The sequence below is a fragment of the Danio rerio genome, chromosome 22 (assembly GCF_052040795.2).
Source record: "Danio rerio strain M-AB ecotype USA chromosome 22, GRCz13ab, whole genome shotgun sequence".
In the NCBI taxonomy this organism is placed as follows: domain Eukaryota; kingdom Metazoa; phylum Chordata; class Actinopteri; order Cypriniformes; family Danionidae; genus Danio; species Danio rerio.
The window spans coordinates 41,319,576-41,347,569 of record NC_141042.1 but is presented as its reverse complement, the minus strand read 5'-3'; the positions used below and the strand labels follow the sequence as shown (position 1 = coordinate 41,347,569).

At 41.1% G+C, this 27,994-nt stretch overlaps 2 protein-coding genes and 1 long non-coding RNA gene across 5 annotated transcripts in view; 2 read left to right on the top strand and 1 right to left on the bottom strand.

The window, feature by feature from the left end:
- mark1 (MAP/microtubule affinity-regulating kinase 1) overlaps positions 1-27,994 on the top strand; it is a 426,664-nt gene that overhangs the window by 217,910 nt on the left and 180,760 nt on the right. The window lies entirely within an intron of this gene.
- On the bottom strand, positions 2-7,229 carry LOC147838660 (uncharacterized). Its single transcript, XR_015522471.1, has 5 exons — positions 4,234-7,229; positions 2,934-3,546; positions 1,645-2,436; positions 583-1,307; positions 2-487 (listed from the first exon to the last, which is right to left on the bottom strand). It is a non-coding gene; the product is annotated as an uncharacterized LOC147838660 (long non-coding RNA).
- Positions 37-26,889, top strand: hps3 (HPS3 biogenesis of lysosomal organelles complex 2 subunit 1). 2 transcript variants are annotated; one of them, XM_087303248.1, is made up of 19 exons: positions 101-378; positions 1,868-2,089; positions 4,547-4,834; positions 6,535-6,712; positions 6,797-6,879; positions 7,347-7,533; positions 9,825-9,906; positions 10,542-10,696; positions 12,082-12,183; positions 13,912-14,020; positions 15,373-15,560; positions 16,116-16,293; positions 17,759-17,992; positions 18,282-18,467; positions 20,086-20,280; positions 20,784-20,882; positions 22,630-22,836; positions 24,336-24,426; positions 24,909-26,889. In XM_087303248.1, the coding sequence occupies exons 1-19, from the start codon at positions 162-164 to the stop codon at positions 25,019-25,021; spliced, it is 3,114 nt and encodes a 1,037-aa protein (XP_087159374.1). In that variant the 5' UTR covers positions 101-161; the 3' UTR covers positions 25,022-26,889.

Sequence of the window (27,994 nt, the reverse complement as noted above, 5' to 3'; positions counted from 1 at the left end):
CCATATTGTCATTCAGCTTCCGGGCCACTATAAGCCACGCCCACTGTAAACACCCGTGTGCTTCGAGCCGTGACTCTGCCGGATCCGCCCCGGTGTTTGCGCTCACATCTTCCGTGATTCTCCTCCGTGATGTAGCTACCGCCGGTCCCGGAGCTGTAGAAATGGTCCACGTTTACAACTGCCACCCTTTCGCGGCGCAGCGGATCGTGTCGGCGGAGCAGGAGCCTGGGCTGGTGTGCTGCGGCGGCGGGGCGCTGTTCGTGGTGAGCGCTGGAGGCTGCAAGATAGAGGCGTTTGACCTGCAGCGGGAGGAGAGTCCGGTCATCTGCCGGTTCAGCTGCGCGGGGACCGTGCTCAGCCTGCAACACAGCGCCGTGGGTCAGTGCGCAGATACACCACTACTGCTACACAAATAAGTTACAGCTAAACACCTCCTACACTACTGTTACACTACTACATACTACACTACTGCTAAACAACTCCTACACTACTGTTACACTACTACATACTACACTACTGCTAAACACCTCCTACACTACTGTTACACCTCTACATACTACACTACTGCTAAACACCTCCTACACTACTGCTACATTACTGCTGCTGCTACACAACTACATTGCACACTACACTAACTCTGCTGCACTACTACTGCTACACAACTCCATACTACACTGCAGCTAACAACTCCTACACTACAGTTACACTACTACATACTAGACCAGACCAACTTACTACAGCTGATACTTTGTCAAAACAACCCGTACTGTACATACAGTAGTCAAATAAATAAATTAAAACACTACTGTACTTTACTAAAGATTTTTATTGATATTTTGAAGGTTGTAGTAACCTAACTGAGACCAGACCAACTTACTACAGGTGATATTTTGTCAAAACAACCTTTACTGTACATACAGTAGTCAAATAGATAAATAAAAACACTACCGCACAGTACCTTTAAAATCTCTAAAGATATTTATTCATATTTTAAAGGTTGTAGTAACTTCACTGAGACCAGACCAACTTACTACAGGTGATCCTTTTTCAAAACCTGTTTACTGTGTACATACAGTAGCCAATAAGATCAATAAAAACACTACCGTATATCTCTAAAGATTTTTTCTCATATTTTGAAGGTTGTAGTAACATCACAGAGACCAGAGCAACTTACTACATGTTACAACTTACTACATACAACACTACAACACCATCACTACTACAATGCTGCAACAACACTATTACAACACAACCACAACATTACTACAACACTACAACACCATCACTACTACAACACTACTACAATGCTGCAACAACACTACTACAACACAACCACATCACTACCACAACATTACTACAACACTACAACACCATCACTACTACAACACTACTACAATGCTGCAACAACACTACTACAACACAACCACAACACAACCACAACATTACTACAACACTACAACACCATCACTACTACAACACTACTATAATGCTGCAACAACACTACTACAACACAACCACAACACAACCACAACATTACTACAACACTACAACACCATCACTACTACAACACTACTACAATGCTGCAACAACACTACTACAACACAACCACAACACAACCACAACATTACTACAACACTACAACACCACTACTAAAATGCTACAACAACACTACTACAATACTACTGCATCACAACCACAACACTACTCCTACATTACTACTACACTACTACTAAAACACCACTACAACACTACTGCTACACAAAATTGCTAAATCGTCTGTTCGATCAGTGCATCTCTAGTACTCATATAGGATGTGTGTGTCTGTGTGTGTGTGTGTGTGTGTGTGTGTGTGTGTTTTTGTTGTCAGGGGATTATCTTGTCACCATAGAAGAGAAGAACAATGCCACGTACCTGCGGGCCTACACTAACTGGAGGTACCAGGCCGTGGAGAAGACCCGAGTCGGGGTGCGTCTGCTGGGTCACCTCCTGCGCGGCTCGTCCTTCCGCGGAGCTCCTAAAGAGCAGATGGAGATCATAGAAATCCCGCTGTTTGAGCCGCCGCTGTGTGTGGCCTGCTGCAGTCTCACCGGTAAGAACAGGAGGGCTGACCAAATTTTGACTTCAGCTGTACTCGAACACTGAAACATTTCATAGTGAGCAACTGATTAACGTTTTAGTACCGATTCGTACCGAAGTCGATACTTTTGAAAATGAAATAGACATCACTACAACACTACTACAACACCACCACAACACTACTACAAAACTACAACATCACTACAACACTACTACAAAACTACAACATCACTACAACACTACTACAACACCACTACTACTACACTACGACATCACTACAACACTACTACAACACCACTACTTCAACACTACGACATCACTACAACACCACTACAACACCACCACAACACTACTACAACACTACAACACCACCACAACACTACTACAACACTACAACACCACCACAACACTACTACAACACTACAACATCACTACAACACTACTACATCATCACTACAACACTACTACGACACCACTACTTCAACACTACGACATCACTACAACACCACTACAACACCACCACAACACTACTACAACACTACAACACCACCACAACACTACTACAACACTACAACACCACCACAACACTACTACAACACTACAACATCACTACAACACTACTACATCATCACTACAACACTACTACAACACCACTACTTCAACACTACGACATCACTACAACACCACTACAACACCACCACAACACTACTACAACACTACAACACCACCACAACACTACTACAAAACTACAACATCACTACAACACTACTACAACACCACTACTTCAACACTACGACATCACTACAACACCACTACAACACCACTACAACACCACCACAACACTACTACAAAACTACAACATCACTACAACACTACTACAAAACTACAACATCACTACAACACTACTACAACACCACTACTACTACACTACGACATCACTACAACACTACTACAACACCACTACTTCAACACTACGACATCACTACAACACCACTACAACACCACTACAACACCACCACAACACTACTACAAAACTACAACATCACTACAACACTACTACAAAACTACAACATCACTACAACACTACTACAACACCACTACTACTACACTACGACATCACTACAACACTACTACAACACCACTACTTCAACACTACGACATCACTACAACACCACTACAACACCACCACAACACTACTACAAAACTACAACATCACTACAACACTACTACAACACCACTACTTCAACACTACGACATCACTACAACACCACTACAACACCACCACAACACTACTACAAAACTACAACATCACTACAACACTACTACAAAACTACAACATCACTACAACACTACTACAACACCACTACTACTACACTACGACATCACTATAACACTACTACAACACCACTACTTCAACACTACGACATCACTACAACACCACTACAACACCACTACAACACCACCACAACACTACTACAAAACTACAACATCACTACAACACTACTACAAAACTACAACATCACTACAACACTACTACAACACCACTACTTCAACACTACGACATCACTACAACACTACTACAACACCACTACTTCAACACTACAACATCACTACAACACCACTACAACACCACCACAACACTACTACAAAACTACAACATCACTACAACACTACTACTACACTACGACATCACTACAACACTACTACAACACTACAACACCACCACAACACTACTACAACACTACAACAACACCACAACACTACTACAACACTACAACATCACTACAACACTACTACGTCATCACTACAACACTACTACAACACCACTACTTCAACACTACGACATCAATACAACACCACTACAACACCACCACAACACTACTACAACACTACAACATCACTACAACACTACTACAACACCACTACTACTACACTACGTCATCACTACAACACTACTACAACACCACCACAACACTACTACAACACTACAACATCACTACAACACCACTACTACTACACTACGACATCACTACAACACTACTACAACACCACTACTTCAACACTACGACATCACTACAACACCACTACAACACCACCACAACACTACTACAACACTACTACAACACTACAACACTACTACAACACCACTACTACTACATTACTACAACACTACAACAACACTACAACAACACTACAACACTACTACAACAACACTAGAACACCACTAGTACAACACTACAACACCACAAAAACACTACTGCAACACTACAACAACACTACTACAATGCTACAACAACACTACTACAATGCTACAACAACACTACTACAATGCTACAACAACACTACTACAACACTACAACAACACTACTACAATGCTTCTACAACATTACTACAACACTACTACAATACTGCAACAACACTACTACAACACGAGCATAGTATCTCTTCCAAACTGAGTGTTCTGTGGCAGGTGATCTTCTGGTGGGGAGTGCCAAGAGTCTGGTGGTCTTCAGTCTGAAGCGGCAGACTCTGAGCGAGCAGCTGTCGGTGCTGGACTTCGAGAGAGTTCTGATACTGCATATCCAGGGCTGGAGCCCATCTCAGGTGGCCTTTTGTGCGGGATACCTGGCCCTGCAGACAGAGCTGGAGGTGCTGGTCATAAAGCTGGTCCAACAGCAGAAGAGTGCTCAGACTGCTGAAGAAAACGCTCTGCTTCCTGAAGATATCATGGTGGAGACCAGCTTAGAGGACGATGCAGGTATTGCTGCACGCCACCAGTAACAACATATCTAAAGTGCTCCTATTATGCATTTATTTTAATAAAAAATATATTTTCTTAAGTTTATAGTTTGGATATGGGGGTCTCCAACAATGTGAATGCAAGATCAAAAACTCTTTGTCTTAAAATTTGCATTTATTTTTACAAAATTACCCCAACGATTCCCATACGATTCGTTCAGCAGTTCATTTTTCCAAACACCTCCTTTGCATGAGGCTAATCTGCTGTGATTGGTCTGATGACACAGTCTCTTGTGATTGGTACGATGACCCAGTCTCCTGTGATTGGTCCAATGACCCAGTCTGTTGTGATTGGTCTGCTGACCCAGACCCTTGAGATTGGTCCAGTAACCCATTCTCTTATGATTGGTCCAGTGACCCAGGCCTTTGTGGTTTGTTCGATGATCAGGACTCTTGTGGTTCTTGCCAGTGGTCGCATGACCCAGGCTCTTTCCGATTGGTCCCATATTCCAGGTTTTTGCGATTGGTTCCATGACCCAGGCTTTTGTCACATGACCTAGTCTCTTGCCAGTGGTTCCATGACCCAGGCTCTTTCCGATTGGTCCCATGACCCAAACTATTGCCCCATGACCCAGATTTTTTGCCAGTGGTTGCATGACCCAGGGTCTTGCCAGTTGTCCCATGAATCGGGCTCTTGTCAGTGGTCTGATGACCCAGGCTTTTGCCAGCATCCCATGACCCCGGTTCTTTCTATTTGGCTCTTTCCGATTGGTTCCATAACCCAGGCTCTTTCCGATTGGTTCCATAACCCAGGCTCTTTGTGATTAGTCTTATGACCTTGGCTTTTGCGATTGGTCCAATGACCCAGGCTCTTGTCCCATGACTCAGATTCTTGCCAGTGGTCCCATGACCCAAGCTCTTTTGCATTGGTCCCATGACCCAGTCTGAATAAAACGTGGGGCCAGTGGGGCCATGACCAGTGGTTTCGTGACCTAGGGTCTTGCCAGTGGTCCCGTGACCCAGACTCTTGCCAGTGGTCCCAAGACCCAGGCTCTTTCCGATTGGTTCCATAACCCTGGCTCTTTGTGATTAGTCTTATGACCTAGGCTTTTGCGATTGGTCCAATGACCCAGGCTCTCGTCCCATGACTCAGATTTTTGCCAGTGGTTCCATGACCCAAGCTCTTTCGCATTGGTCCCTTGACCCTGGCTATTGTCCCATGACCCAGGGTCTTGCCAGTGGTCCCAAGACCCAGGCTCTTTCCGATTGGTCCCATAACCCAGGCTCTTGTCCCATGACCCAGATTCTTGCGAGTGGGGCCAAGACCCAGGCTCTTTCCGATTGGTCCTATGACCCAGGCTATTGTCCCATGACGCAGGCTCATGCCAGTGATCCAATGACTCAGGCTCTTTCTGATTGGTCCCATGACCCAGGCTCTTGTCCCATTACCCAGTGTCTTGCCAGTTTGTCCCATGACCCAGGTTCTTGTCAGTGTTCCCATGATCTAGGCTCTTTCCGAGTGATTCCATGACCTAGGCTCTTGCGATTAGTCCCATGACCTAGGCTCTGTCCAAGAAGTAGATTTTCTGCCACTAAAGGGGTTTTGAAAGACTTTAAATTGGCAACACTGATTTGCAGTACTGCACATAATTCAACAGCAACATGCACGTGTCCTGAACTGTAATCGGCACACATTTATCCCTCCGTATTCTCCTGCAGAGATGAAGAAAGATGGCTTCAGCCCGCTCCATGAGCAGGAGGACTTCTTTGTGTTCCCTAAGCACCAGGAGATGCTGGGTTCTGAAGCGCAGGACTGCGGGATCACTTTAGTCCCAGAGTGTACAGCTATGGACTCTGAAAGTCGAGGAGAAACCACTGTGGTTTACGTTTTATTCAGGTATGCAGAAAACCCAACAGAAGCGGGCCGTGTTCTCATTGTGTGGTGTTTTCTAGATATCACCTCTTTCTGTTCTCTCTCTAGGAGGTTTGCGCCTGATTTCTTCCAAGGCTGCAGCGTAGAGGAGACACGCTTGCACTCCCTACAGCTCCACCCGATATTTACTGGTATGTGTTTGTAGGGAACAGTGATGGATGTTTACTTTAATTTGATTTGTTTATTTGTCCCAGGACAGATTGTTAAAATGGTCATCCCAAAAACAACACCAAAATTTACACAATGAATCAAGCACAACTAAGAAACACTAAAATAGACAGTTGAATAGATCTGGATATATGTAAACAAAATAAACTAAAACACCTACCATGTGTAAAGGAGATAAGAGTTGTTCAAACTGGTGCTGTAACAGATCACAAATCTCACGGTTTGGATCACGTAAAGGGTTTTAGTTTAGTTTTAGACAGTTGACAGGACAGTACACGTCAAGTCCATGTCAAGTGCAATATAATTACAGTGGAAAATGACCTTAAATGTAATTATAGTATCTCATTACACTCAACTAACACTGAACACGTTACATGCCTTCGCACACCCCTGTTTTCCACTCAATGGTTTCCTCCGTCTGATTGAACAGGTAAACAGGAAGAATCCTCCATCTCCAGATGTGGGGATCCTGATTGTATGTTTGTTTTCTTCTCCTTGCCCAACACCGGCTACATGTACAGCTTAAAGTCTTCAGTGGAGCTCGTGTCCACATACCAGTACCCAGAAAAGGCCCACCAGGCTGTGCTTAGTGACCAGTTCCTCTACGTCATCACCAGGTAGATTGTTCAGACTCTGTCCATACACACGCACACACACACACAGCAACTTTTGATAATTAACGGTCCCATAAAATGAAGACAAGTCACACAAAAAGTAATATATATATATATATATATATATATATATATATATATATATATATATATATATATTTTATTATATATAAATTTAAACTAGCATTTATTACAATACTTCCATGCATATATTTCATTCATTCATTTTATCAGGGGTCGCCACAGCGCAATGAACCACTAATTATACCAGCATATGTTTTACAAAAACATATATAGCTTATAAAGATAATCAATGATATACGCCTAAATACAGATTCAGGTAAAATAACAGTGCTGGTATTGTTGGATCTCAGTGCTGCATTTGACACTGTCGATCACAGCATACTTCTGGATAGGCTGGAAAACTGGGTTGGGCTATCTGGCACGGTCCTCAAATGGTTTAGATCTTACCTAGAAGGTAGAGGTTACCATGTCAGTATAGGTGACCATAGGTCGAGGTGGACACCCATGACGTGTGGAGTCCCACAAGGCTCGATTCTGGCCCCTCTCCTGTTCAACCTTTACATGCTCCCTCTAAGCCAAATAATGAGAAAGAACCAAATCTCCTACCACAGCTATGCTGATGACACTCAGATCTACCTAGCCTTACAGCCTAATGACTACAGCCCCATTGACACCCTCTGCCAATGCATTGATGAAATGAGCAATTGGATGTGCCAAAACTTTCTTCAGTTAAACAAAGAGAAAACTGAAATTATTGTGTTTGGAAACAAAGATGAGGTTCTCAAGGTAAATGCGTACCTTGGCACTAAAGGTAAAACGACAAAAAATAAGGTCAAGAATCTTGGTGTGACTCTGGAGTCAGATCTGAGTTTCAACAGTCATGTCAAAGCAGTCAGTAAATCAGCATACTATCATCTCAAAAACATTGCAAGAATCAGATGCTTTGTTTCTAGTGAAGATTTAGAAAAACTTGTTCATGCTTTTATCAGCAGCAGGGTGGATTACTGTAATGGACTCCTCACTGGTCTTCCTAAAAAGACAGTCAGACAGTTGCAGCTCATCCAGAACGCTGCAGCCAGAATTCTAACCAGAACCAGAAAATCAGAGCACATCACACCTGTCCTCAGGTCTTTACACTGGCTGCCAGTTACATTCAGAATAGATTTTAAAGTATTATTACTGGTCTATAAATCACTAAATGGCCTAGGACCTAAATACATCACAGATATGCTCACTCAATACAAACCTAACAGATCACTCAGATCTTTAGGATCATATAAACTAGAAGTTCCAAGAGTTCAGTCAAAGCAGGGTGAATCAGCTTTTAGCCACTATGCCCCTCACTGCTGGAATCAGCTTCCAGAAATGATCAGATGTGCTCCAACATTAGGCACATTCAAATCAAGACTGAAAACACATCTGTTTAGCTGTGCCTTTACTGAATGAGCACTGTGCTGCATCCGACAGATTGCACTATCATGTTCTTCTCTTCTTCTTCATTCTTTTATATCACATTTTACCTGTTTTTATGTTATGTTTTGTTTTTATGCATTTTTATTATTTGTTTTTATTTTTATTTTACTTGTTTCTTTTATTCTTGTTTATGTAAAGCACTTTGAATTGCCATTGTGTATGAAATGTGCTATATAAATAAACTTGCCTTGCCTTGCCTTGCCTTACACAGCGGATGCCCTTCCAGCCACAACCCATTTCCAGGAAACACCCATACACACTCATTCACACATACACTATGGCCAGTTTAGTTCATCCAGAGAACATGTAACTGACCCAGCCGGGACTCGAAGCAGTGACCTTCTTGCAGTGAGGCGACCACTGAGCCACTGTGTTGCCCATGCATGTATACACATAATTATAGACAGTAAGCACAAATGTTCATTCATTAATTTTCTTTTCGGCTTAGTACCTTTATTAAACAGGCATCGCCACAGTGGAATGAACCGCCAACTCATCCAGCATATATTTCACACAGCGGATGCCCCTCCAGCTGCAATCCATCTCTGGGAAACATCCATATGCACTCATTCACACCCGTACACTACGGACAATTTAGCCTACCCAATTCACCTGTACCGCATGTGTTTGGACTGTGGGGGAAACCGGAGCACCCGGAGGAAACCCACATAAACTCCACACAGAAACGCCAACTGACCCAGTCAAGGCTCGAACCTTCGTGCTGTAAGGTGAACGTGCTGCCCACTGCGCACTGCTTTAAGTATAAATGAGAAAAGGTTGTGTGTGTGTTTGTGTAGGAACGCTCTGCAGTGTTTCACCGTCAGATGCAGTGCAGTAGCAGCTCGGGTTCAGGACCCGTACATCGACACCACCATGAAGGTAACGCAGCTCAGCACACACATCTCTGCTCTTGCATTACTTTGTTTTAACCCCCCACTGTGTAAAGCGCTTTGAGTGCCCAGAAAAGCGCTATATAAATGTAAGGAATTATTATTATTATTATTATTAACTCGGGTCCAAAGTCCTCTATGGTTTTCAGGCACAGAGTAAAGCCGGGTTGATACTTCTGCGTCGAGGGATCGGCGTGACCCACGGCGCATGCAACACGCGTATCTGTGCATTCATACTCCTGCGCTGTTTCTGTTGCTCTGCAGTAACACTTCTGAAACACTAGTTGGCAGTGAGGTGTTTATGCTCCTCTGTGTCGAGTTTCACGCTGTTGTTTTGTTTTTTCTAAACGCTACTTTAATGTACAAGTGCTTCAAGCTTGCTCATTAGCACAGCTCTTAATACTGAAGCCAAATGGGAAAAAGTTAGCAAACTAACAAAACGTTTCCCAATTATGGAAAGAGGAAACATACAGAAAATACTACTAAATATAAATATATAAAATATAATAAAATATTGCATTGCCAGCTTTTAGAAGAGTCACTCCACCAGATCTCATTGTTCTCATGATTGTGATGCACGTTCTTTTCCCTGTGTGACTGTAAACATGTCTGTGCTCCCGTCAGGCCTGTCCGCCCTTCAGCATGGAGGTGTGCGCTCTGAGGATCCAGCTCTTCATCGGCCTCAAGGTTCTCTGTCAGGATGGAGATCATATCGTTCTGCTGACAGCGGCAGATGTGGACAGCAAAGAAGACACTGAGAGACCGGCGCGCAAAAACACGTATGTGCGCATCTTCACAGTCACTGCAGTTAAACAGGGTTCCCTCGCCATTTCTAGAATATCAGGGGATTTCTGGAATAGCATGTGATTTCCGGAAAATTGTGTCATTTTCAGAATATCACGTAATTTTAGGAATGCCATGTAAGTTCTGAAATCATGAAATTTCCAGAATATCTGGAATAAGATGGAATTTTTGGAATATCATTGGATTTCTGGAATGTCATGGAATTTCCAGAATATCATGGAATTTTCATAATATTGTGTAATTTTCGAAATATCATGGAATTTTGGAAATATCAAGTCATTTCAAGAAAATATCATGTAATTCCAGAAAATTTTGTAATTTTTTTGAATATCATGGAATTTCTAAAATATCATGGAATTTTTGCTATGCCATGGAATTTCCAGAATATGATGTAATTTCTGGAATATCAGGTAATTTCATAATTATCATGTGATTCGGGACAATCTTGTAATTTTTAGAATATTATATAATATCTAAAATATCATAATTTTTTTTTAATATCTGGGCATTTTAGAAGTCTCTTACAGACGTTGTAAGTGAAGGAGGTTTATATTGTTTTGTCAAAGTCATTGAGCATCAGGGATCTTTGTTTTTCGCTTTCTTTATTGCGGTGCTTCACACAATGCAATGAAGAATTACATGATAGAGTATCATGTAATTTCCGGAATATTTCAGAAATATTGTGAGTTTTCTGAATATTATGGAATTTCTGGATTGTCATGGAAATCTTGAATTTAATTGTCTATTTTCCAGAATATTTTAAAGTTTCCGTTATCTAGAATCTAATGGAATTTCCAGAATATCATGGGATTTTTTAATATCATGGAAATATCTCTTACAGACATCGAAAGTCAGGAAATTTTTTATATTGTTATGTATATATAGTTAATATATTTTATATTGTCTTTCATAGTCAAAGGCATTGAGCATCGAGGAACTTTGTCTTTTGTTGTGAAACAACACAATAAATTAGTACATGATAGATTATCATGGAATTTCTAAAATATCATGGAATTTCTGGAATATTATGGAATTTCTAGAATATCTTGGAATTTCTGAAATATGTGATTTCTGGAATATCATGGAATTTCTGGAATATGAAATTTATAGAATATCTTGGAATTTCTGAATTATGTGGTTTCTGGAATATGATGGAATTTTAGAAGTCTCTATTTTTGTTGAAAATAAGGGAATTTTTATATTGTTTTGTCAAAGTCACCAGAGATCTTTTTTCATTTTCTTTATTATGTTGTTTCACACAGCACTTTAAAGAATTGCATGATAGAATATGATTGATTGATGGTTTGCATATCTCCGGTAGTGTCCTTTGTAAATGGCCTGTGTGTTACTCTTATTGTAGTGAATGGAGGGAACACAGAGCGCTGACTGGCATTTTAGTAGCTGTAGGTCTAGATGCCACCTCAGCGCCGACTTTGGAAAGCCTTCTGTCCAAATCCTTCCTGTAAGTTAGCGAGCGGTGTGAAACTAACAGTAAACAAACCCCCCAAAATAACTTGCTGTGAGTCTAACCTGCATGCGGCCGCTCTAACACCCCAGTGCTGTTCAGAAGGGACATTTGGCTGCGAACGCTGTGAATCTCAGAAAATATTTCATATAAAGTCTAAAGATTAAAAATGAAACACCCGAAATTGCTTGAAACTATGGAGGAAGCGCATAACCTGGTGATGCCACATTATTTGTTTTATACTGAAACTTTCCTTCTGAAAGCGCGTCCTTGGTCTTATCCAAATCTCTTTGAACATTAAACACAGGCAGGGCCGGGGCAAGCTGAACTGGCGCTCTAGGCAAACGGTGAAAGAGACCGTTTCGCGGATGAAAGGAAAGACCGTGAGGGAAGAGTTGGGTGTAGCGGATGAAAGTGAGGACTGGGGGGTTCACTCACTATTCTGCTGTCCAAGGCGGCCGCTTAGGTCGCCTCTATGCACGCGCTGTCCCTGAACACACGTTGGCCACAACAGGAAATAAAAAAAATGTTCTTTGCGTTATTTTTTTAACGTGTTAAATATTTAAAATTATTAACGTGCGTTAACGCGCTAATTTTGACGACCCTAATATATATATATATATATATATATATATATATATATATATATACAGTTAAAGTCAGAATTATTAGCCCCCCTGATATTTTTATTTCCCCAATTTCTGTTTAACGGAGAGATTTTTTCAGCACATTTCTAATCATACTAGTGTTAATATCTCATCTCTAATAACTGATTTATTTCCTCTTTGTCATGATGACTAAATAATATTAGACTAGATATTCTTCAAGACACTTCTATACAGCTTAAAGTCACATGTAAAGGCTTCACTAGGGTAATTAGGGTAACTAGGCAGGTTAGGGTAATTAGATCTTCATTGATCTTCATTCCAGCAGTGTGAAGGTTTCATTAGCAGCCTAATACCACAGTTTAGCTTATAATATTGCAACGCACACAACATTACCGGTGACTTAGAGTTCAAAAGTGGACAAATTGTTGGTGTGCATCTTACTGACGCATCTGTGACCAAGACAGCAAGTCTTTGTGATGATCAAGAGCCACGAAATCCGATGTCAGCAAACCACCAAGAAGAAGAACCACATGCAACAGGAGGAACTGTGGACACAAGAGGAAGCTGTCTAAAAGGGATATCCGGCTGCTAACCCCGATTATATCCAAAAAACATAAGACCAAAGCTGCTCAACTCGCTGCGGAATTAAATGTGCAGCTCGACTCACCTTCATCTGGAGCTCCACTGGGTCAATATAGATGGCTGACTGCTGTAGACAAACCTTCTGTCTTTGTTAATGCTGTGTTTTCCCCTGTCTTACCTTTTTACATCCTTGACTTTAACATGAGAAAACGCAAGTACAACCCCAAATCAGAAAAAGCTGGCACAGTATGGAAAACGCAATTAAAACAAGAACATTTTGGGGATGTTAAGGGACTGAAGACACCAAGTGGTGACGTGTTTCAGGTGTCATTTTGTCCAGTTCTTAAGGTGGACAACAGTAAAGTTGCACTTCAAAATGCACCACCTATTCTCTATCGGAGACAGGTCAGGACTGCAGGCAGGCCAGTCAACAGATTTTAATGTGCGTTTTCCCTGCTGTCCCAGCTTCTTTTGATTCGGGGTTGTAGTAAATCTGCATTTATGATCTGTGATCCTGCTCTTCTGTGCTCCTCAGATCCAGAAAGTCGTCGGTCTGTAAGTCGACAGAGGCGCCGGACAGCGCTCACGGCTGGAACCTGTATGTGATCAGCTCTGTGTCCACACTGCAGCTCTACAGAGAAATAGTACTGCATCTCATTTCTCATCAATAGATTATTCTGTGCAGATTATATAGAGCTTTATTGTTCAATCTTGCGCAATTAGAACAGGCAAGCAGTCGTAGACTACTGTAAGCTGTTATATTGTCAGGTTTTGTCATTGTTTTGTCTCAGGAGGTGTACAGTAAGCAGATATTGTCATGTTTGTAATAGTTTTATCTTAGATTGAGTACTGTAAGCTGTGTTATTGTCAAGTTTTGTCATTGTTTTGTCTCAGGAGGTGTATAGTAAGCAGATGTCGTCATGGTTTGTGATTGTTTTGCCTCAGGAAGACTACAGTAAGCTGTTATTGCCAAGTTTTCCCTGCTGAAAAATCCAGCTTAAACCAGCCTAGGCTGGTTGGCTGGTTTTAGCTGGTTGACCAGGCTGGTTTTAGATGGGTTTTGGCCATTTCCAGGCTGGTTTCCAGCCATTTCCAGCCTGCTCTCAGCTGGTCAGGCTGGAAAATGACCAACTTAATCCAGCTAAAACCAGCTTGACCAGCCTGGTTTAAGCTGGACATAGCTGGTTTTGGCTGGACTCCCAGCCTGGCTAGGCTGGTCAAGCTGGTTTTAGCTGGATTAAGCTGGTCATCTCCCAGCCTGACCAGCTAAGACCAGGCTGGAAATGGCTGGAAACCAGCCTGGAAATGGCCAAAACCCCTCTAAAACCAGCCTGGACGACCAGCTAAAGCTGGATTTTTCAGTAGGGTTATCATTGTTTTGCCTCAGTAGGAGTACAGTAAGCAGATATTAACATTTCTTTTCAATGTTTTGCCTCAGGAGGTGTACATTAAGCAGTAATTGTCATGTTTTTTGATTGAATTGCCTCAGGAAGACTACAATAAGCAGTTATATTGTCATATATTGTCATTGTTTTGTCTCAGGAGGAGTACAGTAAGCAGATATTGTCAAGTTTTGTCATTGAATTGCCCCAGGAAGACTACAGTAAGCAGTTATATTGTCATATATTGTAATTGTTGTGCTTCAGGTTGAGTACAGTAAGCAGATATTGTCATGTTTTGCCTTTGGAAGACTATTGTAAGCAGTTATATTGTCATATATTATAATTGTTGTGCCTTAGGTGGAGCACAGGAAGCAGATATTGTCATATTTGCCATAGTTTGATCTTAGATTGAGTACTGAAAGCTGTTTTATTGTCAAGTTTTGTCATTGTTTTGTCTCAGGTTGGGTATAGTAAGCAGATATTGACATTTATTTTCAATGTTTTGCCTCAGGAGGTGTACAATAAGCAGATATTGTCATATTTGTAATAGTTTTGTCTTAGATTGAGTACTGTAAGCTGTTATATTGTCATGTTTTGTCATTGTTTTGTCTCAGGTGGAGTACAGTAAGCGGTACGAGCAGTCCAACCCGTGTTCACAGAGCTGTGTTCATCTGCTCAGTGAAGCTCATCTTCTTCTGCGGTCAGCGCTGCTTAAACTGCAGAACGGCCCTGCTGAGGAGAAGCAGGAGCTGCTGGAGGCCTTTCAGGAGAGCTGCGCTCATTTAGGAGACTGTTTCAGCAGGTCAGCTGGAGAGCTGGGCAAAAAATATATAGATTTCTCAACTAATTGTGTTTTTTAAACCATGGTGGATTCTCAAAAGCCGTCAGTTAATCTTTTCTCATAGATTTTTTACATTATTTATTTATTCATTGATGTCTGTAATCTAGAACTGTCAAATTTAGATGAAAATCATCAAAAATGCTGATAGTAAAAAAAATGGCGCCAAGCAGTCAAAAACACAAAGCTGACAGAAACAGCTGATGGAGTATACACTAACCTGCGCATTATTCAGACACTAGATGTAGAAATATATATATATATATACACACACATACAAATATATATAAAAACATAAAAAAGTTAATGTGTTTTCTGACGGTCAAGATAATCCTCAGTTTCCGGATGATTCTGTGTTATTTAGCAGTTGTTATCTGGGAGTAACATACCTTAAAATGACCAATCAGAAGTGAGTATTGCAGACAGCTGTGTAACAATGCTGTTTTATAATGTGTCAGTGTAAAGGATTGATAGTGGGCATTAATTATAAACTGTGACTCGTTCTCCTGTGATCTGCAGGTTTGATAAGAAGGATTGCCATTTGGCTCTCCCATATTATAAGATGTCGGGTCTCACTGTGACGGATGTTATTCAGAGGAACGTCTCCATGAGTGGCGTATCAAGCGGTTACGGCCGAGGATTCATCTTCTTCCTGAAGCATTCGCTGTATGAGGAAACCGTGGAGGAGCTGAGCAAGGTTTTTTATTTAGATTTTATTAACACGTACAGTGCACCCAGAAAGTATTCACAGCGCTTCACTTTTTCCACATTTGTTTATGTTGCAGCCTTATTCCAAAACGGATTTAATTCATTGATTTACAACATTCTACACACAATCCCCCATAATGACAATGTGGAAATAGAGTTCTTGAAATTGTTGCAAATTTATTACAAATAAAAAACCTGAAAAATCACATAGTGATTACGGAAGGGAGTGGGCGGGTCAATCGGTGCTTTTGAAAACACTGTCGGTTGGGTTTAAGGAAGGGAGTGGGCGGGTCAATCGGTGCTTTTGAAAACACTGTCGGTTGGGTTTAAGGAAGGGAGTGGGCGGGTCAATCGGTGCTTTTGTCAATCTGTGCTTTTGAAAAAACTGTCGGTTAGGTTTACGGAAGGGAGTGGGTGGGTCAATCGGTGCTTTTGAAAACACTGTCGGTTGGGTTTAGGGAAAGGGGTGAGCGGCTCAATCGGTCCTTTTGAAAACACTGTTGGTTGGGTTTAAGGAAGGGAGTGGGCGGGTCAATCAGTGCTTTTGAAAACATTGTCGGTTGGGTTTAGGGAAGGGGGTGGGCAGGTCAGTCGTTCATTGATCGGTCAATCAGTCAGTCGTTCAGTTGACAGTGGCCTCTGGTGGATTTATGCGAGAAGAGCAGACCAGAATAGCACACGCGAGAAAAATTTGAGATCTATGGCCAAAACAAAAATTGCAAACAAAACGTAGCTCCTGGAAGGTATTTGGTGCTCTTCAGAAATATAACTAGTGGTATGTGTCCACAATGAGCCTGGGTTGAATTTTTATGTGGATTATACCTTTAATGAAATCAAATATATATATATATATATTCCTTTTTTTAATTACATTTTTCTTTTTTAAAAATATTTTCTAAATGATGTTGAACAGAATAGGGAAATGTTCACAGTGTGTCTGATAATATTTTTTCTTCTAGAGGAAGTCTTATTTGCTTTATTTCGGCTAGAATAAAAGCAGCTTTTAATATTTTAAGCTCAATATTATTCGCCCCTTTAAGCTATATTTGTTTTGGATAGTCTACAGAACAAACCATCGTTATACAATAACTTGCCTAATTACCCTAACTTTACCCTAATTACCCTAGTGAAGCCTTTACATGTCACTTTAAGCTGAATAGAAGTGTCTTGAAGAATATCTAGTCTAATATTATTTACTGTCATCATGACAAAGAGGAAATAAATCAGATATTAGAGATGAGTTATTAACACTAGTATGATTAGACATGTGTTGGAGAAATCTGCTCCTGTTAAACAGAAATTGGAGGAAAAAATAAACAGCGGGGGCGAATAATTCTGTAAGTCTTAAATTTAATACTTAATGCTCTTAAAAAGTCTTAAATTTGCCATTATGATATCTACAGAAACCCTGAAAAACAATCGTGTGTGTGTGTGTGTGTGTGTGTGTGTTCCAGGACGTGGCTGATAAAGTACTGGAGATCTTCAGTGTTGCTGAACCGGCTCAGCTTCCTCATGTTGTGTGCTGTTCATCAATGCTGAACGCGGACCCTGATGGCGCCGGGGCCCTTCTGGAGCAGCTGGAGGCCTCCGGGGCCCCGTCCATCACCCTGGCCCTCTGTAGAGCCTCACTAGCCCTGCGCACGGGAGACCGTCACACTTACAGCCAGCAGATGGAGCGCCACGCCGAGGTGATTTACCAGCACACACACACACACACACACACTGCGCAATTACTGTGATATACAATGACTTGCTTAATTAGCCTAATTAACCTAGTGAAGCCTTTAAATGTCACTTTAAGCTGAATACTAGTAAATATCTAGTCTAATATTTAGTCTAGTTATTAGAGATGAGTTATTAACACTGTTATGATTAGAAATGTGTTGAAGAAATCTGCTCTCCGTTACACAGAAATAGAGGGAAAAGATATGCAGGAGAGTTCTGCTGAAGGTGTTTTGTTGATGAATGTTTGTCCAGATGCTGCAGGTGTACGGCTTCATCGAAGAGCCCCGACTGCTCCTGCATGGTAGAGGTGTGGGTCTGATGCCCACATTACTGGCCCAGCAGCTGCGGGACTCTCAGGACGGGCTGCTGGTGGCGGCGCTCGTGGCCCTGCATGAGAACAGCAGGATCAGCCTGGAGGACGCACACCTCTTCTTCCAGGTAGAGAGACTTTAGTTTGTTTTATTTGTTTTGTACGAGGACAGTATGCAACAATACAGTGGGGGAGATAAGTATTGAACATGTCACCTTTTTTCGGGGAAAACATACTTCTGTGTTGTTAACTTTTGCCTAGATTTTGGTAACAACTAAAAAATTCTATATTTGCAAAAAAACAAAACTAATTAGTTTACAAATGAAGTTCTGTGTCGTAAAATGGAATGACGCAGGGGAAAAGTATTGAACACATGAAGAAAGGAAGGTGTAGAAAGACATGGAACGCCCAGACAGCAGCTGAAATCTCTCAGTAGTTCTTCAGCAAGCCTCCGCCCTTCCTCAGTGTAAATGAAGATCATCCGCAAAGAATCCCAGCAGTGGATTTTGAGCTCACAAACTCATTTAAATCCGTAAACAAAGCGGCAAGCACTACGTTTTCAACATGGCTTTAGATACGATATAAGAATATAAAGAGTTACCCTGATACATTACACAAGTAACAAAACATAATTAAATACATAATTTGCAAGCTAGAGAAAACACGGAGGCAGCCATTTTAATCACACTTACACTTGTGAAGGAAGAAACTGATGCATGAGCTGTGTACTGTAAAGTCCCTGTCGAGCTCTAAAAAATAACTAAATTAATAATACAAAAAATAAATAATAGTCTTTTCTTTAACAAACGTCCAACGAATCCACTGTTGTAAGCGTGTAGTTTGCTAAAGCACTTGTCAGAAAAATGACAGGAACACAGCACAACGCTGGGGCGATAATGCTGAGGTCATTTTTTCAAAAATAAACCTCCACCGCTGACTCTTCACAGCCTCATCTTTGGGTAGTTTAAATAACACTAACTTTCCCCTCACACTTCAGAGCACAGCGTCTTCTCGACATGATTTAACTGGTATCTGCTACAGTGTTTGTCTTCCTCTTTCTCTTACTTCAGTGTTTGTGGGCAGGGCTGGGGATTTCAATTTTCAGGTTTTGTCGTGCCGGAATGGCTAAAGACTCAATACATCAGCGATTCATTTAAAGGGATTCATTTAAACTACTATGTACTTGCATCAAAAAATAAATACAATGTACTTACAGTGTTTATAATGTATTTGAGAACACTTGTGGTGGTCTTGAGTTGGGATAGAGGTTGGGTTATGGACAGGTTTGGTGGTATGGGTAGGTTTAAGGGTGGATTAAGGTGTAAGGGATGGTCAACAGTGTATTGACAAATGTAATTACATAAGTTAATTACTGATGTAATTACAAACAGGTATTTAATCAAGCATAAGTACACAATAAATACATGTATTTACACAATAAGTACATTGTAATAAACTTTTAATTCCTGTGTAAGTACATATTAGTTAAGGCCACTTAATATAAAGTGGGACCATTTAATGCACTATTAATCGACTCTTTTATAGATAAATGAATTGTTTTAAAGTCTGTCCACTTTCAGATTTAAGCCTCAGCTGGATATTTCATGTCACTTACAGCTGTGTTACACACTACATGGAAAGGCATTCTCAAAAACCCATAATAAGGGCTCTTTAATAAGATGACCTGTGAAACCTGCAGAAACCCCTTGTGATGCTGGTGTGTGTTGATTTCTGTCTCTCTCTCAGGAGCTCTGTAAGGACAGTCTGGAGCCCGACAGCAGTCCGCAGTTATTGGTGGACTTCTGGGAGTCTCTGCTAGTGGCGTCGTCCCGTGAATCCACCATCCAGGAGCTGCTGTTTCGGCTGGTGTCCGTCTACATCAGCAGGATAACATGCAGCCATCCCAGCGGCTGCAAGGCCCTCAAAACTGCTGATGACCTGGTGAGACTCTGTGATGATCAGGATGAGGGAGTATTTCCAAGCGGTTTTGATGCAGTTTAGAAATGTTGGAAAAAAATCTTCTTTCCGTCAAACATAAATTAAGAAAAAAAAATATGCAGAGGGGCTCATAATTCAGGAGGGCTCATAATTCAGGAGGGCTCATAATTCAGGAGGGCTCATAATTCAGGAGGGCTCATAATTCAGGAGGGCTCATAATTCAGGAGGGCTAATAATTCAGGAGGGCTCATAATTCAGGAGGGCTCATAATTCAGGAGGGCTAATAATTCAGGAGGGCTCATAATTCAGGAGGGCTCATAATTCAGGAGGGCTAATAATTCAGGAGGGCTCATAATTCAGGAGGGCTCATAATTCAGGAGGGCTAATAATTCAGGAGGGCTAATAATTCAGGAGGGCTCATAATTCAGGAGGGCTCATAATTCAGACTTCAATAGTTGCACTGGAACTACATCATTGTTTTTCCTCCAATGCCTCTTGGTGTCCAGATAAACTCCTGCTCTCATTATGGGATGTTGTATCCGTGGGTGAGCATCCTTACACCCAACCTATACCATGACCAGCAGGAGGACCTACTCAAACTACAGGTGTGTGCTGATATTCAATTACATTTAATCTATCTATCTATCTATCTATCTATCTATCTATCTATCTATCTATCTATCTATCTATCTATCTATCTATCTATCTATCTATCTATCTATCTATCTATCTATCTATCTATCAACTGTCTGTCTGTCTGTCCATCTGTCCGCCCATCCGTCTGTTCGTCCATCCTTCCATCTATCTATCTGTCCATCCATCCATCCATCCATTGTTCAATCTATATTTTGTCCGTCCGTCCATCTGTCTTTCTGTCTATCTATCCATCTATTGGTCCATTTATCTGTTCATCCATCTATCTATGTCTGTCCGTTCATCCATCCATCTGTCTATCTTTCCGTCCATCTGTCTGTCTGTCTATCCATCCATCCATCCATCCATCCATTTGCCCATCTGTCTGTCCATCCGTTCGATTGTTTGTCCATTCATCTGTTTGTCTGTCTGTCTATCCATCCTTCCATCCATCCATCTATCTATCTTCCCGTCCATTCTTCCATCCATCCATCTATCTATTTTCCCGTCCATTCATTCATCCATCCATCCATCCATCCATCCATCTATCTTTCTGTCCATTCATCCATCCATCCATCTATCCATCTTTCTGTCCATCCATCCATCCATCCACCTATCTATCTTTCCGTCTGTCCGTCCATCCATCCATCCATCTATCTTTCCGTCCATCCATCCATCCATCCATCCATGCATCCATCCATCCATCCATCCATCTATCTATCTTTCCATCCGTCTGTCTATCTATCTATCCATTCGTTTGTCTGTCCATTCATTCGTCCATCCATCCATCTATCTGTTTGTCTTTGTCTGTCTGTCTGTCTATCCATCCATCCATCTATCCATCCATCCATCCGTCTATCCATCCATTCATCCATCCATCCATCCATCCATCCATCCATCCATCCTTCCATCCATCCATCTATTCATCCATGCATTCATCCATCCATCCATCCATCTATCTATCTTTCCATCCATCCATCTGTCTGTCTATCCATCCATCCGTTCGCCCATCTGTCTGTCCATCCGTTCGATTGTTCGTCCATTCATCTGTTTGTCTGTCTATCCATCCATCCTTCCATCCATCCATCTATCTATTTTCCCGTCCATTCATCCATCCATCTATCTATCTTTCCGTCCATCCATCCATCCATCCATCTATCTTTCCATCCATCCATCCATCCATCCATCCATCCATCCATCCATCCATCCATCCATCCATCCATCCATCAATCTATCTATCTTTCCATCCGTCTGTCTATCTATCCATCCATCCATTCGTTTGTCTGTCCATTCATTCGTCCATCCATCCATCTATCTGTTTGTCTTTGTCTGTCTGTCTATCCATCTATCCATCATCCATCCATCCAGACATCCATCTATTCATCCATGCATTCATCCATGCATTCATCCATCCATCCATCCATCCATCCATCCATTCATTCATGCATTCATCCATCCATCCATCCATTCATCCCTCCATCCATCCATTCATCCATTCATCCATCCATCCATCCATCCATCATATATTCATTGGAAAATAGAAATAAATACACATTTTTAAAGGGGCATCCACATTTTTGCTGAACATTTTGTTAGAAGAATAACCAGAAATAAAGACTCAACAATAGACAGAGCTACGATGAGTAAAGTCTGTTTTTCCCATTTGGTTTGCATTAAAATGGTCCCATGAGGTGTGATTGATTGTGTTTGTGTGTTCAGTCTCTGCTGTGCGGGCCGACGCTGCAGGTCTCCTCTATTCTGCCTCTGCTGGAGCCGCTGTCAGACTCCGATGACCCAGGACTCAGTGTTCATGTGCTCTGCTCCACCAAACTGGGCCAGCATGAGGACTCCATCCACAGACTGCTGGACCGCTGCCCACAGGCCATCATCCCATACGCACAACACCAGCTGCACCACCACACACTGGTAACACACTCACACACACTTATGACATCTCCAACCTGTCGATTTGATCGTCTTGAGACAAATTTGGGAAAGTCTTCCATGCAGGGAAATCTCCTCAGTGTTTGGATAAATATGCATTCAGAATGGTCAAACACTTCTTTATAGAAGTTCACATTGTTGAAGATTAAATATACACAACAATATTTAATATTAATATACAGTCAGGCCCATAAATAATTGGACATGGACACAAGTCTAACATTTTTGGCTCTACACAGCAACACAACGGATTTGAAATGAAGCAAATGTGCTTTAACTGCAGACTGAAAGCTTTAATTTGAGGGTATTTACATGCAAATCAGGTGAACGCTGTAGGAAATAAGTGTGCTTCCCACTTGTTAAGGGACCAAAAGTAATGGGACAATTGACTTCCCAGCTGTGCCATGGCCAGGTGTGTGTTATTCCCTCATTATCTTAATTACTTTGAGCAGATGACAGGTCCAGAGTTCATTTCAAGTGTGCTATTTGCATTTGCAACTCTCAAGATGAGGTCCAAAGAGCTGCCACTGTCAGTCAAGTATGCCAGCATTAGGCTGAAAAAAACAAAACAAACCCATCAGATAGATAGCAAATACATTAGGCGTGGACAAAACGAATGTCTGGAAAATTCACACCAGTGAGCTGAGAAACACCAAACAATTGACCGCAAAGGATTTGCAACCTAATGTTATAAAGTAGGTGACGCAGTTGCGCAGTAGGTAGTGCTGTTGCTTCACAGCAAGAAGGTCGCTGGTTCGAGCCTCGGCTGGGTCAGTTGGCATTTCTGTGTGGAGTTTGCATGTTCTCCCTACGTTCGCGTGGGTTTCCTCCGGTTTCCCCCACAGTCCAAAGACATGAGGTACAGGTGAATTGGGTAGGCTAAATTGTCCATAGTGAATGAGTGTGTGCGGATGTTTTCCAGAGTTGGGTTGCGGCTGGAAGGGCATCCTCTGCGTAAAACATGCTGGATAAGTTGGCGGTTCATTCCACTGTGGCGACCCCGGATTTATAAAGGGACTAAGCCGACAAGAAAATGAATGAATGAATGAATGAGAGTGAAAGTTTGATTTATGATGATTATTCTGTCCCTTTACTTTTGGTCCCTTAACAAGTAGGAAGCACATATGCAAACATATGCAAATTCCTTCACCGTTCACCTGTAAACACCCTCAAATTAAAGCTGACAGTCTGTAGTTAAAGCACATCTTTAAATATATTGTGTAGGTGTAGAGAGCCAGAAATGTAAGAGTTGTGTCGATGATATCTATGGAACTGACTGTTTATAACACAATACACAACCACAAATCAGAAAAGCTTGGGACAGTATGGAAAACACAAATCAATAAAGAAAGTAGTGATTCTAGGTTTACTCTGACTTGTATTTCATTTCCATATTAACACTTGATGGTGAGTAAATAGTGAGTTTATGTTCATTTTTTGGGGGGGGAACTGTACCTGACTGGTTTCTGTTCTCTCTTCAGTGTCTGTGGTGGCAGAAACTATTCCCTGAGGTCTGTGACAGGATCAGGAAAACAGGAAATGACAACACAATCCTCCTCTCAGCTCTCAAAGGTAACAGATGTGTGTTAAACTTGAACAAACAGAAGAAACTCAGGCTACATCTACACTTATCTAGATGGCTTTTTCATTTGTAGTCACACCAAACATGTCTTGCGCCGTATTGCACCAGATATTAAAACAAGCAAAATAATCTGCCAAAGGGGAAAGCAAATTAATCTTGTTTTTTTCTTTTGACGTAAGATTATTTTGCCTACCCCATTGGCAGATTATTTTGCTTGTTTTAAGGAAAAAGTCACTTAATATTGGCATATTATTTCTCAAAACAAGACAATATGTTTTGCTTGTCTAGAAAATGCTTCTTGATTTAGGAATTTTTAGATATTTGGACTAGAAACAAGACAAAATATCTAAGTAAGAAAAGCATTTTTTTTGCAGTGTATATGAAGGGCCCCTGGAATCTGTTTATTGTGAAATAGTGGTGTTTTCCCACAGTTAATTCAGCTTTTTTTGGTTGTAATTTTGCTTCATGACAGAGACTCTGATCGTGGCGGCGAGGGAACTGACCCCATTAGAGTTTCTGGATTTGCTGCCGGACGATGGAACAGTTCATTTTTTCTTGCCACATCTACTTGAATGCTGCCAGTGAAATCACATTATTGCAGACAATCAACACTAAAACTGCTTTAAAGAGGGTCTTCAGTCCTCCTGCTGCCTTAAATGCTGGAGCCCCCCAAAAAAAGGTTTGTTCATCTCAGAAGTCACGTGTGAATGCAAAATGACTGGAACTGTGTTCGTCTTTTATGAAGTTGTTTACTATAAATAAATCTGAATAAATATAGGCTACTATATATATGGACTTTGTTTACAGTTGTTGAGGGCAAAATTATTCACCCTCCTGTGCATTTATTATTGTTTTCAAATATTTCCCAAATGATGTTGAACAGATTCAGGGATTTTTCACAGTGTTTCCTATAATATTTTTTCTTCTGGAGAAAGTCTTATTTGTTTTATTTCGGCTAGAATAAAAGCAGTTTTTAATTGTTTTAAACCCATTTTAAGGTCAATATTATTAGCCCCCTAATTCTGTGGGTCTGTGACGTCACCGACTTTCGCTTTCAGATTTAAAGGGCTGCATTGCACCAGATCCCCGTAAGTGGTTTCGTTTGAAAGTGTAGAATCTATATTTTATGCACATATCTGCATCACTTTGGTTTTTATTCTACTGTACAAAAGTTATTAAATACACAGTATTTTGGATACTCGAGCTGGGTATTGAGCATTGATTAATTTTCATATTTCTCATATGACACATGTACAAGTTATAGCTCAAATGAAAGCTCTTGTCGGTGCTCATACGGTTCTAGCGTTCTTTTTACTGAATTATATTCACATATCAAACAGTTGCTGAATGAATCTCGGTGTTTCCATGGCGCAGAAGTGAAAACAATACATTCATGATCAATAAGCAGCCCCAGATAGCACAGACAGCTCATCTCTTACCTTATGCTGTGCGCTTCAGGGCCATTCTCCTCTGTTTTTGAGCTGATGTGCATAAGTAATCCTTTTATATGTCTGACGTGCTCCAAACACACTGAATTATGTTTGATCAAGCAAAAGAATAGTGAAATATGAACACAATGATCATCCCTGTGGCTTGTACAGCACCTCTCATCAGCTGGAACACAATAACTTCTGCATAGATTATGGTGGAGACATTTCTCTTTTGTCCTATGATTACAGACATGTGCAGGAACCAGCAACATTAATTACAGCACGCTAGAGCACACACAACCTGAAAGAGATACTTTCAAACTTGAGTATATAAAATAAAACACAAAAAGCGCCTCTTTTTTAGGTGTTTATTATAACACAGACGACATATACAGATATTTTAAACACTTTCAACAGTGTTTTATGAAAACTCAAAGGGTTTTCTTTAAAATGAGGCCAAATTTTTGCATTTACACCTCTGCATGTGGATTTGGGAAGCTTTTAAATTTGGGTAGGCAAAATCCAGACGGAAATCCCAAAATAACACTTTTAAGCAATTTTAGTGTTGGATTGTCTCCAGAACAAACCACTGTTATACAATGACTTGCCTAATTACCCTAACTTTACCCTAATTACCCTAGTGAAGCCTTTACATGTGACTTTAAGCTGTATAGAAGTGTCTTGAAGAATATCTAGTCTAATATTATTTACTGTCATTACTCCAATTGGGGTAAAAATATACAAGAGTGAAAATGTAACAGGAGGGCGAATAACTCTGACTTCAGCCGTATGTGTGTGACGATATCTCATAATGCATCTCAGCTCATGTGAATGTTCATGTTATAAATGTGCTTTTTTATTAAGTTATATTCAGGTTCAGCCTCTTGTGTGCAGACGGTCTCTCAAACCTTCTCTATAGTGTACATTTAATGTAATTCTAAGGCTTGAGGAGTAACTAATATTCTTTTTTATGCTTTCACTTGTAAAGCTGAATATATTCAATCAATAAATCAATCAGCCGTGTGTTTGGTCTTTTATTCTGGTCTTGTTGTGCACAGAAAAGCTATTTTTACTATTTATTTAAAGCTAAAGTAAAACACACTGGCTGCTCTGAGTATTTCAGAAACTGCTGATCTGCTGGGATTTTCACGCACAACCATCTCTAGGGTTTACAGAGAATGCTCCAACAAAGAGGAAATATCCAGTGAGCGTCAGTTCTGTGGGCGCAAATGCCTTGTTGATGGTCAGAGGAGAATGGCCAGACTGGTTCCAGCTGATAGAAAGGCAACAGTAACTCAAATAAGCACTCGCTACAACCGAGCTCTGCAGAAGAGCATCTCTGAACACACAACACGTCCAACCTTGAGGCGGATGGGCTACAGCAGCAGAAGAGCACACCGGGTGCCGCTCCTGTCAGCTAAGAACAGGAAACTGAGGCTACAATTCACACAGACTCACCAAAACTGGACAATAGAAGATTGGAGAAACGTTGCTGCTCTGATGAGTCTCCATTTCTGCTGACACATTCAGATGCTCGACTCACAATTTGGCCTCAACAACATGAAAGCATGGATCATCCTGCCTTGTATCAGCGGTTCAGGCTGGTGGTGGTGGTGTAATGGTGTGGGGGAGATTTTCTTTGGGTCCATTAGTACCAATTGAGCATCAACGCCACAGCCTACCTGAGTATTGCTGCTGACCATGTCCATCCCTTTATGAGCACAGTGTCTCCATCTTCTGATGGCTACTTCCAGCAGGATAACACATGTGAATCATCTCAGACTGATGAACATGACAATGCGTTCACTGTGCTCAAATGGCCTCCACAGTCACCAGGTAAGTTATGAATTTGGCAATTAAAGAGTTAAAATCCTGTGCTTTTCTAAACGATTTAGTAGTTTTGATCAGAATTGAGGTTGATAAACAGATTAATAGAAAACAATATTGATCTGATGCATTTATACAGCAGTTTAATTAAGTGGATGCTTTCAACTCAAACAACAAATGGACAGTAAATATGAACAGTGCACAACTTATTAAAAGGCTTTCAATTTCTCTAAACTGATTCATAAACATAATATTTTTAAGACCAAGGCTGCACATCTCACTGGGTGACTTTATAAGGACA